A 15,406-nucleotide genomic window follows, 5' to 3' on the forward strand; every position below is an offset into this window, starting at 1 on the left:
AGTAAATTATAACCTTTCCAATGATATCTTACAAGACCCATCTTGCATAAAGTACATCTCAGTTATGTCATATTCATATCATAAGTATATTTTCATAAAGAATATGGAGTGAAAGGTCACAGTGTGGCCTTGCAGTAAAAATCATTGTGGCCGCTCTCTCTCTCTCTCTCAAGGTTGTGTGGCCCAATGGCCAGAGTCAGGGTGACAACCCCTTCCCACATAGCTATGGGACCTAATGGCCTGCATCAATATGGCTCCCTGGTTCGGCTGGGGTACATCATCTAGTGCTCAGAGTCACTGTGGCTGCCTGGCTCAGCAAGGCAGTATGGCCTAGCGGCAAGAGTCAGTAAAGTCACCCTCTCTCAGGGCTGCGTGGCCTAGTGGCCTGAGTCAGCATAACTGCCCCTTCTGTGGGGCTGCATAGCCTAGTGGGCATGTCAGGGGAGTGGGCCATCACCCCGGAGTGGGTGGCGGTCGGGTAGGTGGACCCGGCCCTCACTGCTCCCCCGGATCTCAGCTCAGGGCCCTTTGAGTGGCAAATATGCCCGTCAGTGGGGAATCCACCCCGAAACACGCTGACTCCATTTAATACCACAACTAGTCCCCCTGAGCTACTTCCTCCTACCTGGTTCCTGATGCCTGGATGATGCACCACAGTCACCCCTCATGGTGAGGGAAGGCCATTGTATCACCCGAGTCCCTGGGTAGGGTGCATCTTGGGAGATGTAGTTCAGCTGGGTAGCCCAGCTCATAAAGGACACTGGGCATTGGAGGAAACTGAAATAAAGCTCCCATGAGGCAACATAGCTGAATAGCTGAATTGAAGTAGTTTTTTAACAGGTGCTTAGATTTTTGACAAAACAATCAAAAAAATTTCCACAGAAAGCAGACATCTTTCACACACAAAAATTTGTTGAAAACTCAACTGTTTTGGCAGGGTTGATAGAAAATTTATGACCCGCCCTCATTGTAATAGAGTTCTTAATGACATGATTGTATACTATTTCTCAGCTAGCACAACCTAATATCATATGCATTTTCTTCTTCAGCCTTAGAAAATCTGCTTTGAGTAGGTTAGTAAAGAGAAGGATGAGAAGTGCCAAAGCTCTTTCTACGCTCTTCCAGTGTGAAACTGTATATAACATCTATCAGAATGGTGATTTTAAAATGTCACTTTATACCCTTGATATCTTCTGATATTTGGGGACCTAGTTGAGAATTAAAATCCCTTAGCAGAGAGGAAGAACGTTTGTTTAACATAATTACCAGAATGTTTGCCAGACTCCACTTGATTTCTGATGATGTTATCAAGCAGCAAAGCCTGCTGGATAGCTGGGATCTAAGATGGGAATATGACTGCATTGTTGTATCTGTGAAATATGGGCTAATGTTGGTAGCTTGAATTTAATTGCATTTGACAGACTTCATAATGTGCAGATTCTCAGGTTAAATTTACTGTGGAGTTGTATGTCTGTGCATTTCTTGTATAATTTATAGGTTGGAACCCTTTTGGATTCCAGACCAGCACATGTGAAGTGGTTAAGGGTGCCTCTTGATTGGAGGGGAAATGCCTGCACATTAAACAGTTGTCCTTGCACAGGGAAAATAGTTCTCTCTCCTGTAATGCCTTTTTCCCTCTGGACACTACTTTAATTTGTAGCTGCTATCTTTCAAGGGAGTTAACATCCATTTATCTCTCTCCCTGCTAGGCGGCTGTTGTGATTCAGGCGGCTTTCAGGGGACATTTAGCTCGGCAGAAATTGTTATTGAACAACACACTCAGTCGAAAATCTCCCACCATGCATAGCCTTGGAAATAAGGTAACTGTTGGGGTAAGTGGGGACACAGACACCACGTGCTTCTTCATTTTCCCATTATTTACAGTCAGTTTACAATGCAAAGTACTAGGCTTCCAAGCCTTCCAAGTTTAGTTCTGTAACTCATCCAGTGGCCTTTTTTAATACTTTGGCGTGTGGTGTCATTTAAATTCCAAAATGTGTTAAGCCCATTTGTTGGCTTTCCTTTTTACCATCTACTTCATAGTCCTCCTGAGAAATAAAGCCATACTATCTCTGTGCAGTAGGTTGCAACCTGTATCCAAGCTGCTGGCTTTCTTTATCTGGTTCTGTCATCAAGTAAAAGCAAAGGGTTATATTGTTAGGGTGCAGCCTTTTCAAAAGCTGCACTGCACCCAGGCACTCATGGAGTCATAGCGCTAGGCAAACATTACTCATTGTGCTTTAGAAACAAGAAGTTGAAAATGATGGTTGGTTTGGAGCCTGGTATCCAGCATGCTCTGCTGAAGATTTGCAGTGTATTTCTTAAATCATGTCACACTTGGCCCTGAGTGCCAGGCTCTGAATATAAAAAGACTTCCGTACTGATTACACATTTTAGATGCTGTAAATGTACTGGTTTCCTAAGTAGCTATTTAGATCTAGGGCAGTCTAAAATGAATGAAGAATTCTCTAGCCAGGCCCTCCATCTCACTACACATTATAATATTTAAGCTCAGCTTCAGCTCAGTTTGGCGGCACTAACAAACTTTTGCTTTATACAGAGGTCAGACCCATCTTGGAGATTGCCTTAACTCTCTTAGCTTGAGGACGAGTCCTGCTCACAATACCACTGAAATCATTTAATATTCATTTCAGCTGCCTACCCTTTATCTGTTGTGTAGTTGTTTAATAACTGTATGATGACAGATTATCATTGGATCAATAGAAGTCTAGTAAAACCCCACTGGGCTGCAACCCAAAAGAAATGAAATGTTTGCTCACTGCCCGGTGTCACCACATTCACAATCAAGAATAAAAATGTCAAAGGTGCGGTTATGTTGGCAAGGAATTTGTTAAAAGGCTGATTTTTTTCCTTTGGTCTCTACGTTGCAGGGCCCCAACATGTCTCACGGGTCCAGCTCTTTGAGCTTGTCTTCTGACTTCAAGGAGGACGAGGAGGTTGTGACATTCATCCAATCAGTTTTCCGGGCTCACTTAGCACGTAAAGGACAACATGAGGAAAGGTAAGTCAGAAGCAGGTGTCTCCATCAGGACACAGTATTGTTACTTATTTGCCTGGCTATATCGATATAAAATTGTAGTAGAGGCTCCAAGGCAGCAAAAGAGAGAGCCCTTTGGAGCAATAGGTATGTTCAGTATGAACAGTTCACAAGTAAAATGTGTAGGAGGGGCATGCAACAAAAATTCCGTGCTCAGTGTTATTGCGCTGGGCTAGTGTAGGGGAGTCTAAAGCCCTAACCTTAAGGGGAAAAGGCTAGAATGGAATCTCATGTGCAGCCCAGATTTGTTTATTTTATAGATGTACAATGACTGTATCGAAAATCATTTCCTTTCTTTCCATGGTTTACGGTCCCCAAAGCTTTAGCTGCTCTCATGGTTACAGGGCGAGCCGCGCTGCTGTCAGAGCTCACCCCTCAGGTGACAAGCCCAAGCTTTCTCCTCTCTCAGGATGGAATCATATGAGTCTCCCACACTAAGATCCCTGTGTACTAACCCTGAATTCCTCAGCAGGCTTATTTATCACAGGCAGCCCCCAGCCACAACACCTCTGCACTCTGGGGGCTGCCTGTGACAAATAGTCTATGCTGAGTGACCAGAAAGCATTTTCTAAACTCTGTATGGTGTATTTTTAATAGTGGGAACACTGCATAGAGCAAGAGAACAAGGATTTTAAAACAATAAACAGTCTACATGCATTGTATCAAACCAACCTAACAACTTTTTTTTGACATAACAAGCCTTGTGGATAGTGGGGAAGTGGTAGATGTGGTATATCTTGACTTTAGTTAAGGCTTTTGATACTGTCTCGCATGATCATCTCATAAACAAACTAGGGAAATACAACCTAGATGGAGCTACTGGGTGCATAACTGGTTGAAAAACTGTTCCCAGAGGGTGGTTCACAGTCAAGCTGGAAAGCATATCAAGTGGGGTCCCACAGGCATAGGTGCCAACTCCATGGGTGCTCTGGGGCTGGAACACCCACAGAAAAAAAATAGTGGATGCTCAGCACCCACCAGCAGCCCTGCGGATTGGCTCCTTCCCCTCACCCCCAGTGCCTCCCATCTGCCAGTAATCAGCTGTTCAGCAGCGTACAGCAGGGACTGGGGGAGAGGGAGAGGAGCGGGGTCAGGAAGAGGCGAGGGAAGGGAGCCAAACGGGACAGGAAGAGGTGGGCGGAAAGAGGTGGAGATGGGACAGGAAGAGGCGGGGCAGAGGTGGGGGCTTGGGAGAAGGGGTGGAGTGGGGGTGGGGCCTGTGGCAGAGCACAGGTTTAGCACCCCCGGGGAAATCACAAAGTTGGTGCTTCTGCCCACATGGATCGGTCCTGGGTCCAGTTCTGTTCAATATCTTCATCAGTCATTGTTAGATAATGGCATAGAGAGTACACTTATAAAGCTTGCAGATGATATCAAGCTGGAAGGGGTTACAAGTGTTTTGGAGGATTGGACTCTAATTCAAAACGATCTAGACAAACTGGAGAAATGGTCTGAAGTAAATAGGATGAAATTCAATAAGAACAAATGCAAAGTACTCCACTTACGAAGGAACAATCAAATGCACACATACAAAATGGGAAATGACTGCCTAGGAAGGAGTACTGTCAAAAGGACCTGGAGGTCATAGTGGATCACAAGCTAAATATGAGTCAACAGTGTAACGCTGTTGGGGGAAAAAAGCAAACGTTATTCTGGGATGTATTAGCGGGAGTGTTGTAAACAAGACATAAGAAGTAATTCTTCCACTGTACTCCACACTGATATGGCCTCAACTGGAGTATTGTGTCCAGTTCTGGGCACCACATTTCAGGAAAGATGTGGACAAATTGGAGAAAGTCCAGAGGAGAGCAACAAAAATTATTAAAGGTCTGGAAAACATGACTTTTATGAGGAAAAATTGAAAAAATTGTGTTTGTTTAGTCTGGAGAAGAAAAGACTGAGAGGGGACATGATAACAGTTTTCAAGTATATAAAAGATTGTTACAAGGAGGAGGGAGAAAAATTGTACTTGTTAACCTCTGAGGATAGGGCAAAAAGCAATGGGCTTAAATTGCAGCAAACGCAGTTTAAGGTGGACATTAGGAAAAACTTCATAACTGTCAGGGTAGTTGAGCACTGGAATAGATTGCCTAAGGAGGCTGTAGAATCAGGGATGGCCTACCTAATACTTAGTCCTGCCTTGAGTCCAGGGGACTGGACTAGAAGACCTCTCGTGGTCCTTTTCAGTCCTACGATTCTATGATTCTGTGCAGGCCTGTCCCCCTATGTCAGCCAGGTAACCCAGTTTCTTCAGACTCCCTCTGCAGAACCTCTCTGTGTCTGGGCCCGTTCTTCTAGACAAGCCGGTATGAGGGACTTTTAAACTTTTTAGTATCCTTTTGATCGTAGGCCCCCAGCCCTGGCAGAATCAGTCTTTTAACTTTCTTGGAGCCGTGGTCCACAGACCAATTAATAGCCCAGACATCGTTTTCTTAAAGACTCATGAAGTGTTTTCTTGAAGAAAATAAGAACGGCCATACTGGGTCAGACCAAAGGTCCATATAGCCCAGTATCCTGTCTTCCGACAGTGGCCAATGCCAAGTGCCCCAGAGGGAATGAACAGAACAGGTAGTCATCAAGTGATCCATCCCCTGTCGCCCATTCCCAACTTCTGGTAAACAGAGGCTAAAGACACTGTCCCGCCCATCCTGGCTAATAGACAATGGACCTAGCCTCCATGAATTTATCTCGTTCTTTTTTGATCCCTGTTATAGTCTTGGCCTTCACAACATCCTCTGGCAAAGAGTTCCACATGTTGACTCTGCATTGTGTGAAGAAAAACTTCCTTTGTTTATTTTTAACCAGCTACCTATTAATTTAATTTGGTGACCCCTAGTTCTTGTATAATGAGAAGGAGTAAATAATACTTCTTTATTTACTTTCTCCACACCAGTCATGATTTTATAAACCTCTATCATATCTCCCCTTAGTCGTCTCTCTTCCAAGCTGAGAAGACCCAATCTTATTAATCGCTCCTCATACAGAAGCTGTTCCATACCCCTAATCATTTTTGTTACTCTTTTCTAAACCTTTTCCAAATCCAATATATCTTTTTTGAGATGGGGTGACCACATCTATTTGCAGTATTCAATATGTGGGGGTACCATGGATTTATATAGAAGCAATATGATATTTTCTGTCTTATCTATCCCTGTCTTAATGATTCCCAACATTCTGTTCGCTTTTTTGACTGCCGTTGCACATTGTGTGGATGTTTTCAGAGAACTATTCACAATGATTCCAAGATCGCTTTCTTGAGTTTTAACAGCTAATTTAGACCCCATCATTTTATATATATATACACATATATATAGTTGGGATTATGCTTTCCAATGTGCATTACTTTGCATTTATCAACACTGAATTTCATCTGCCATGTTGTTGCCCAATCACCCAATTTTATGAGATCCCTTTGTAGCTCTTCACAGTCTGCTTTGGACTTAACTATCTTGAGTGGTTTTGTATCATCTGCAAATTTTGCCACCTCACTGTTTACCCCTTTTTCCAGATCATTTATGAATATGTTGACTAGCACTGGTCCCAGTAGAGACTCCAGTACAGACACCACTGTTTACCTCTCTCCATTCTGAAAATTGACCATTTATTCCTACCCTTTGTTTCCTATCTTTTAACCAGTTATGAATCCATGAGAGGACCCTCCCTCTTATCCCATGACAGCTTAATTTGCTTAATAGTCTTTGGTGAGGGACCTTGTCAAAGGCTTTCTGAAAATCTAAGTACACTATATCCACTGGATCTCCCTTGTCCACATGCTTGTTGACCCTCTCAAAGAATTGTAGTAGTTTGGTGAGGCATAATTTCCATTTACAAAAAGCATGTTGACTCTTCCCCAATAAATTATGTTCATCTATGTGTCTGACAATTCTGTTCTTTACTATAGTTTCAGCCAGTTTGCCCAGTACTGAAGTCAGGCTGACTGGCCTATAATTGCCAGGATCACTTCTGGAGCCCTTTTTAAAAATTGGCGTCACATTAGCTATCTTCCAGTCATTTGGTACAGAAGCTGATTTACATGGTTTACAAACCACCGTTAGTAGTTCTGTAATTTCACATTTGAGTTCCTTCAGAATTCTTGGGTGAATACTATCTGGTCGTGGTAATTTATTACTGTTTCATTTATCAGTTTGTTCCCAAACCTCCTCTAATGACAACTCAATCTGGGACAGTTCCTCAGATTTGTCACCTATAAAAAATGGCTAAGATTTGGGAATCTCCCTCACATCCTCAGCCATGAAGACAGATGCAAAGAATTCATTTAGTTTCTCCGCAATGGCCTTAGCGTCCTTGAGTTCTTCTTTAGGTATCTTTTCTGTAGTCATGGTTTTGTTTCCTGCTTGTTTTTCCTAAAAGCCCCTTTTGCCTTAGCATCATATAGTCAGGAAGCATCCTTACAGCAATCGGACAGTCATAGAGCAAATAAAGCAATCGGACAACCATAGAGCAATAAAGTAATACAGAGCAGGTTCACGTCATCCACGCTGCCCAACATTGTTCCTTGGGAGATGAAACAAGGAGGTAGTTGTAACATAAAGTCCACCTGTGAAATCTCATCTGGTTTACATGTTGTCATCTCTGTGAGTTATTGTAGTTTCTTTCGACTGTATCTATCTCACGTTTCCTGCCTGCAGCATTGCAGGTGGATTAGTGATTCCTGTTTCATGCTAATGCAGTGCATCTTTTGCAGGCCCTCTGTCTCCAGAGCTTCAAGTGAAAGAACATTCCCTGCTGTTTCCAATAGGAAGAAGAAACAAATATCATCATCACTCAGGAAACCTTTATCTTCAGCCTTCACATCAACCTCTCCTGGTAATCTCATTTTCCTCTATGTTCAAAAGTATGTGGGCTATGAATGGGCACTCTCACAATTTTTAAAGAAAGCTTTAGGTCTAGTGAAAGATTGGTAGTCTTGAAGATTGAAATCTTGTAGCCACAAAATAGATATCCGGACAGTGTGAATGCAAGTTCCCCACATACTGCCCTCCCTATTTGTCACAAACTTGAGTTGGAGTGGCCACCTCTAGGGGTAAAAGGGTATATGGTGTTCCTCTGTGCAGCCTGTCTGCTTCCAGCTCAGCCCCACCATGCAGATGTACTTTGGGAGTTTCCATAACATTTCAGGCTTCAACCAAGGTAGAAGTTGGGAGGATTTCACCGTTCTTGCTTAAAGGAAATAGATGTATCTGATAATAAAGAAGCATCCCCAGTCAGCCAAATAAATGTGGTAATGTCTTTTCAGCTGTCTACAAGTACAAGGGAGACTAGATAAATAAAAAAAAAACTTTAGCTCTAGAAAATATGGCTAACTAAAATACAAATAATTAATAATAATAATAGAGCACCATCACTATGCAGTCATGAGGTTTCTGATTGCTGAATTATTCCAGATGATGAAGACAGTGAAGTGACCAGTGAAGAAGTTGTGGAGGAACTTACTGCTGAAGGGAGAGAGAGGAGATCAAGGGAACACAAACTTTCCTCCTTGCAGCCCTCTTCTGGTGAGTATTGGAAGAAAGAGGCGGGAGGCAAAGGGGTATTTGGTCATTGCCCCTAACAAAGTGGCAGATTTTTCAAAACACTCTTGGAGATTAGAAAATATTTAGCTTGCCACTGAAGAGAGAGCAAGCATACATGTGAATATAAATCTAAGAGATGTTGTTTTCGGGCTTGATACTACATGTCTTTTTGGATTCTTTGCCTTTAGGCATGGTCATTTATAGATAGCATAACCAAATCCTCCCAAAAGGCAAATACAACTAACTACCGAATGAAGGAGAATGCTCTGTCATAAATACCCTCTTGATGAGTGACTCTGACTATTCTGCAGTTGGTTATAATTTGTTAACCATTTGAATCCATTCCATTCACTAAAAGTCCAACTTCCCTAACTCTTAGCTGATGCCTGATCTAATCATTTGCTAGTGAAATAGGCCCCCACTGCAATAATGCTCTTCCCTGGTCATCTCACACCTATGAAGGGACTTGATAGCTTTAAATTATTCAGCTGCTGAATGAGCTCTTCATCTCATACCTTCCAACCTCAAACTTGCATTTGATGACCTCTAGATTTTTGATCCGCTTTAAGTGTTCTGTGGAAATACATTTTGCAAGAAGTAATTTAGTTACCCTGCCCTTTGGCATTCTTTTCAGATGAGTTGTAAATGTTGAAGTGCTAAAGAGGACTTGTATATAGGCTAGAATCAGTAGGTATTATTCAGGTTTATGGCATCTTGGCTTTCATTGTATTGTCTCTACTGGATTCAGAAGGGACCACTGTGGTCATTTTGTCTGACCATCCTATAACATAAGCCACACGACTTTCCCTGAATTAATTTGTGTTTGAACTAGAAGATATCTTTTAGAAAAAATCCAGTCTTGATTTAAAAATTGCCAATGGTGGAGAATTTGTCACAACCCTTGGTAAATTGTTACAATGGCTAATTACCCTCAGTTAATAATGTGTGCCTTATTTCTAGTCTGAAATTGTTTAGCTTTAACTTCCAACCATTGGATCTTTTGTCTTGTAGGCTAAAGAGATCATTATCAATTTTTTGTTCCCCATATAGGTATTTAGTTTATAAACTTTAATGAAGTCCCCTCTTAACCTTCTCTTTGAAAAACTAGATTGAGCCATAGAGGGGTAAAACTCCACTGTGTGGAAAATGCTAAAATAAGTGGTATTTTATTCAAGGCCTTCACTTCATGTGACTTCTGTAACTATTTCAAGTCCAGAACTTTCTGAAGATAAGCAAACAGTCTTTGGAGACTGATTTTTAAATGTCTTCAATAAGATCCTACTTGTTCAGTCACATTTGTTCCTTCCCATAAAGTTGGACAGATAGGGGTGACAACCACTATATGTGAAACTCATTGGTTTATAACTTCCTTCTCCATCTCAGGGTGGAGCTCTGCATTTCTGGCTTCATGATTTAACTAGAGTGGCATCTCTTCCCATCTCTGTAGTAGTATATAATGGACTCTCGGAACACAGCTAAACTAACTCAAGCTGCTTAGCAGTGATTATTATTTATTTGTATTGCAATACTGCCCAAAGACCCCAATCAGAATAAGGACCCTATTTGGCTAAGCTCTGTACAAACACAGACTTAAGAGTTCTTGCCCCAAAGAGCCTAAATCCTAAAAGGGGGACAAAAAGGGTGGAAAAGAGCAAGATAGTATGTACCAGCAAAGTTACCAGGTTAATGGATCAAGTATGTCTTATTAGAGAGGCAAAGACTGACCGTTTAGAAACAAGCAGTTTATTGTGGGAGTCGCATCTTTTCATTACTATGTCAGCTTCTGAGAGTTCCCTCTATTTGCTCCTATCCGCAGTGCTATTAGTTCATAAATCATTTTTCTGAAAATCTTCCCTCATCTTTTCAGCAGCAGTCCACACAGAATGTATATAGGTGCATTTAACTGGGGGCAGAGGTGCACACTACATAGCTTCTGTAGTCTGAACACATTGCACACACACCAGAAGAGCCTTGCTTTCCTCCAGTCCCACCACCACCATCACCACACACAAAGTCCCTGTGTGCCACCTTCCCATCCCCCTCTATTTCAGGGAAATTGTCCAATCCTCCAGCCCCCTCTCACAGGGGCTCTGTGTGTCTTCTCCCCCCATGCCAGGGTCTCCCGTTCCATGGACGCTGCGTGCATGTCTGTTTCCTCCCTCCCCCCCGCAACATTCTTAGTACTTTTCTTTCTTTCTGAGAGTCTGTAGAAGAATGCCATCAAGTTAAGTGAAGGACCTTCCTCCATTCATCCAAAAAAATATATAATTTTTTAAAAAGATAAAACATATTCTGGTGACAGTTTTTAGTTGTTAATATTTACATGCTGTACCAACATATTTATGTATGGTACTTTATAGTGCATTGCAAGTCAGCAATCGTTGTCCTCAGCCATCTGTCTCCCATTTCTTTATGCATGACTGTCTGAAGGCCTCTCCATGACATTTCCACTTAACTTGATCTTGCTTGGGTCAATTTTTCCTTTTCTAGCCTGCTAATAAATATCTGTTTTTATGATGTGAGATGACTTCGGTCTCAAATTGCTTTACTTTATGGTGTGTAACCACTTGAGAAGATTTCGTGACAATAAGACAAATCAAGCATTGTCAGTATGTCAGTTTAATGCTTGCCATGCTCTTTCAGGAAAGGGGAGAGGAAAGAGTTGTATGCAGGAAAAGAGGGAACAGAATTATTCTTAACAGTAGGTCACTGTGGTAACCCAATGGCCCAGAGATATTACACTTCCCACAAGGGCCTGGTTTTGTCAATGATGTTTATTGATGCTCCTGTCTTCTTTGTGGTTATTTCAGTCTTGTCCTCCCAGGACCAGTTGCAGCCCACATTCTCTCCGCCTTTGGATGAGGCTCACTCAGACGATTCGGATGATAATGTAGTCTCTCCATCCCTGCTGGTGAAGAAAAATTACTCCCACTTCTAGGTTCGGGGGAGGGGGGAGGGGTTCGTCTCACTCCCGTTTGCAGGCCTGGCTCACAAACAAAAGAAAAATGTTTTCTTCTTTCTGGCAAGATAAAGCAAGTAGAGGGTTAAAAGGGGCACTGTCACCTTAAAGCCATTGTTATTTCAGCCATGAAAAATCCTTCAGTTTTATATAACCTCTCTACTGACTGGATCTCTCTAACCTCATTACTGTATTTCTTTTCTGTTCTTATTGTATTTAGAATGGGGGAGTTACACTGTTCAGTAGTTGTGCATCAGCAGAATCCTTACAGTGCTGTTGATGTGCATAAGGCTTCACAGTCAGGAAAGAAGAGAAGGTCCATGCCCTAAAGAGTTTACAATCTAGAGCCCCAATCCTGCAACTCTTGTCCAGTTTTTACTCATGTGAGTAGTCCCATTGACTTTAATGTAGAGTAGATGTGGCTACAAGAGATGAAAATAGATATAGGAAGGAACTGCACGCATTGGGCAAGAGGATGCATGCACAGTGTTCTCGAATGCATGTTTGTGATCATCAGCTTCTGTGTGCTAAGTGAAACCATGCCATAAGATCCGCTCTATTTATTTAATAGGTACTTAATTTTAATTTTTTGTGCTAAATATATCCATTATGTGCAGAACTTAGTTTAAGGCTTTTAGAAAGCTATCTCTGTCATAAGTATATTATGCCATAAGTGTGTCTGCAGTTGAACTTAAATTATTGCATTTACCAAGTATGTATTTTATAGTACGTATTGTGTACTGCATTGTATGTGAAATATGTAACCATGTAACCCATTACATTTACTATAATAGTATCCATGGAGAGAATGCATAATGGCGGGGAGTGTTGTGTGAGGGATAACTTCGTGTTTATGATATGTAAGTGGAGCAAAGCAGAACCACAAGTGGATTGTGCAAAGTTATCTTTAATGTGTGAAAATATTTCACAGAGGAAATACACTATATGTTCTGTTTTAGCTTACTGTCCTTTTCAATGTTTGAAATGTCATCTATACAGATGGCTCAATCTGTTGAACACTACTGTATTTTAAAATCTGATATTATTTTTCCCCTGCATGTCATCTTCTATCTGAGGTTCTCAACATGATTTATAAACATTAATGAATTTTGCACCCTTGTGAAGGAGGTAAAGATTATTATCAAGAAACTGTGGCACAGAGTGGTTAAGTGACCTACCCAGGGCCACACCGGAAATCTGTTGCTCTCTTGATTCTCAGTCCTCTACCTAACCTTGTCCCATCTTTCCTCCATAGTGGCAGAGAAATGAGCTGTCAATAATTCACAGGACGGCTTAAACACAAGTGCAGTTTGTGGGGAGTGAAAAGGAATATTGCATTCTAATGCTGACTGTAACTAAAGAAAATATACTTTTAAATGCTCCTTCATTCAGTGTTGATTGAGCAGGAGTGCAAATAGATGTCGCATACATCAGAAAGCAATCGGATGTTTCAGTTCTGTACATATGTTCAATAACTCGGTAGGATTCTTAGGGAGTCCACCCATTCTCCCGAGTAGAGGGCTAACACTGCATTTAGTAGCTGCTTGCTAAGGATGTCATCCAGGAGTTCTTGATCCCTTGTACACCCAAACCACACTTCTAGGTATAAGATTTTTATCTCATTCTCTCCCTCCTTCTCTTTTTTAAATTAAAAGTCAGTCAGCATTGTTATGCGGAATACTAATAAGTCAGTTCTTCATTGCAATCAGGGGACTGAGACTGTACTTTATCTGAGGTTTATCAGAGTTCATGCCAGTACTTGCAGCCAGAGAGGAAACTGGATGGCTGCAGGACAATGCAGCTGATTTCATTTAATTCCATTAGTGGAAATGCTGTCTGCACTATTTCCAGAGGCAGTTGTTGGGAGCTCTCTATACCCAGTGCATCTGTAGAATGTCATTTACACGCCCATTGGATAGGGTATTCCTGCTGTTACTGCAGTCACGTGATTATCATGAGGGGGATGGGAGAAAAACAATTCTCTTGGCCGAAGCTGAAGGAAGACGTTTTCCTTCTTTTCTGAAACAGTCACATAAACTATGAGAGAGATTGTCAGCTAGTTAAAATGGTGGTAGGTCTGTAAAAGTTGCTTATGTCTAAAATCTTAGGTCTTAAACTGTGGTTAAGTGTCATGGATATGCCTGTAGAGACTAGAAAGAGCTCAGGGCTCTGACAGATTAAGGGGATAGTGTGTGGTACATGGCTTGTGCTAGGGCCAAGACTGGACCAGAATGGCTTCCCAGCCTCTACTCTGTGGGGAGATACTTGGATGATGAATATAATGGATAGAATACTCTCTTAAAATAGTAGGCAGTAATAAAGAGCTATATAACAAAGCATTAGGAACCAGATACAGAGCAGAGAGGCTTTCATTTTCACTAAGCAGTGAATCATTTTAAAAGGATATTTGCAGTCAGTAATAGCATCAGCAGACAAGTTCCAGGATAGAGTGGAGGGAATATCTCTCTGAGGCACAGAGTGAGTTCGGGGTAAAGGAGACACAACTTTGTGTGGGGTGGGACAAATCAAAATGTGTCTGGGGGGAGACTAATTTAAAGTTTGAAATCTGAGCTGTCAAAAAAATGATGTTCCCTTGAGTACTGCACTCCTGCTCAGCTCTTAGTTTGGAAAGTAACTGCACTCATTTTATATCAGAGCCCTGACTTGATATGGGCAGAAGGGAAAAAGCTACAATATTAGTAGCTTTTACTGTTGCTTTTATTTTATTTTATTTTATTTATTAAAGGAATACATTGAAAGCAATATATAAACACTGACTAACATTGCAAGCTTTATTTTATTCCTATCTATCTCTGAGTGTCAGTAACAAAAACCTGAGAGGAGGCTTGAAGGAAGGAATATTCTCAAAGTAGATCACAACCCTACATCCTCTTTCTCCCTACAAACCCACCATGGAGACCAGGAAATGAAAATCAGCGTAGCTCAGGCCTGTCTAGACACAGTTCCTATAAAAACTCATTCAGGTTCTGAGAAATAAATGTTCACTGCAGAAGGCACTGATAACCTCGTAAGGGCTTCAAGGCCTGAATGAAAATTAAACTCCATTATAACCTATCTAATCTAATTGCAAATTTTCCATTTTGCTGTTATAGAAGTGCTCTCTGTGCCAGTGTTGCCCATTTTAAATCTATTGGAAGACAAAATGGACGTGTGTGTGTGTGTGTGTGTTTGCATGTGTTTAGTCAGAATACAAACTTTCTTGAGACTACGTCTCCTCCATTTTCTTCTTAGTCCTGAAGTGCCTATGCTTGTAAATACATTTTAAACGTGGCATCTAGGCCTGATATGTTTGTTGTATTCTGCATAGAATTAAAAAAAGAATTTCAGACAAAAAGCAGTTTTTAATGTAGATTAAATGTAAATGTATTAACCTTGGAACACTAGGAAGAGCAAATATATTTTATGATCTTTTTAATATTTTATTTAGAACTGTGCAAATGTTGTACATAATTTATACTGAGATCTTTTGGATTTAAAATCAATTGTTATATATTATCCTCTAATTATTGAACTTTATAAATAAAGTTTGTTTATAAATTAATTGTTCATGCATAATTGCATCAGTAACTGCCTCTGATTGTGTTATTACCCTAACTCATAATGCATTAAAGATGTGGTCACTATATTTTCAGTTGGGTCATTGTTCAACCCTTTGCCAGAGGTTGTCTTGCTACACCAGGTGTGCCTAGTCCCTCTTTTTATGTTCCACAGGACAAATGAGGAGATGGAGTGGTGGAAAAGTGAAGATGGGAGTGGGGTAGAGTTTGTGAGTGGGGAGAGGAGGGGAATTAAGTATGAAAGACATTCTTTGACTCTGTCTAAAGCACAAGTGGA

At 41.2% G+C, this 15,406-nt stretch overlaps 1 protein-coding gene across 5 annotated transcripts in view; it reads left to right on the top strand.

The window, feature by feature from the left end:
* The window catches only part of IQCE (IQ motif containing E), a 54,993-nt gene extending 39,880 nt beyond the window's left edge, over positions 1-15,113 (top strand). For 4 of the 5 annotated variants that reach the window (XM_034783915.1, XM_034783918.1, XM_034783916.1 and 1 more), the window contains exons 19-23: positions 1,710-1,832; positions 2,892-3,022; positions 7,764-7,885; positions 8,464-8,574; positions 11,403-15,113. In XM_034783915.1, coding sequence (XP_034639806.1) covers positions 1,710-1,832; positions 2,892-3,022; positions 7,764-7,885; positions 8,464-8,574; positions 11,403-11,530 — 615 coding nt within the window. In that variant the 3' untranslated portion in view covers positions 11,531-15,113. The remainder of the gene's footprint in view (positions 1-1,709; positions 1,833-2,891; positions 3,023-7,763; positions 7,886-8,463; positions 8,575-11,402) is intronic. The other variant, XM_034783917.1, reaches the window with a different exon arrangement.
* The last annotated feature ends 293 nt before the right edge of the window (positions 15,114-15,406 follow it).

The sequence above is a fragment of the Trachemys scripta genome, chromosome 10 (genome assembly GCF_013100865.1).
Source record: "Trachemys scripta elegans isolate TJP31775 chromosome 10, CAS_Tse_1.0, whole genome shotgun sequence".
Taxonomy (NCBI): domain Eukaryota; kingdom Metazoa; phylum Chordata; order Testudines; family Emydidae; genus Trachemys; species Trachemys scripta.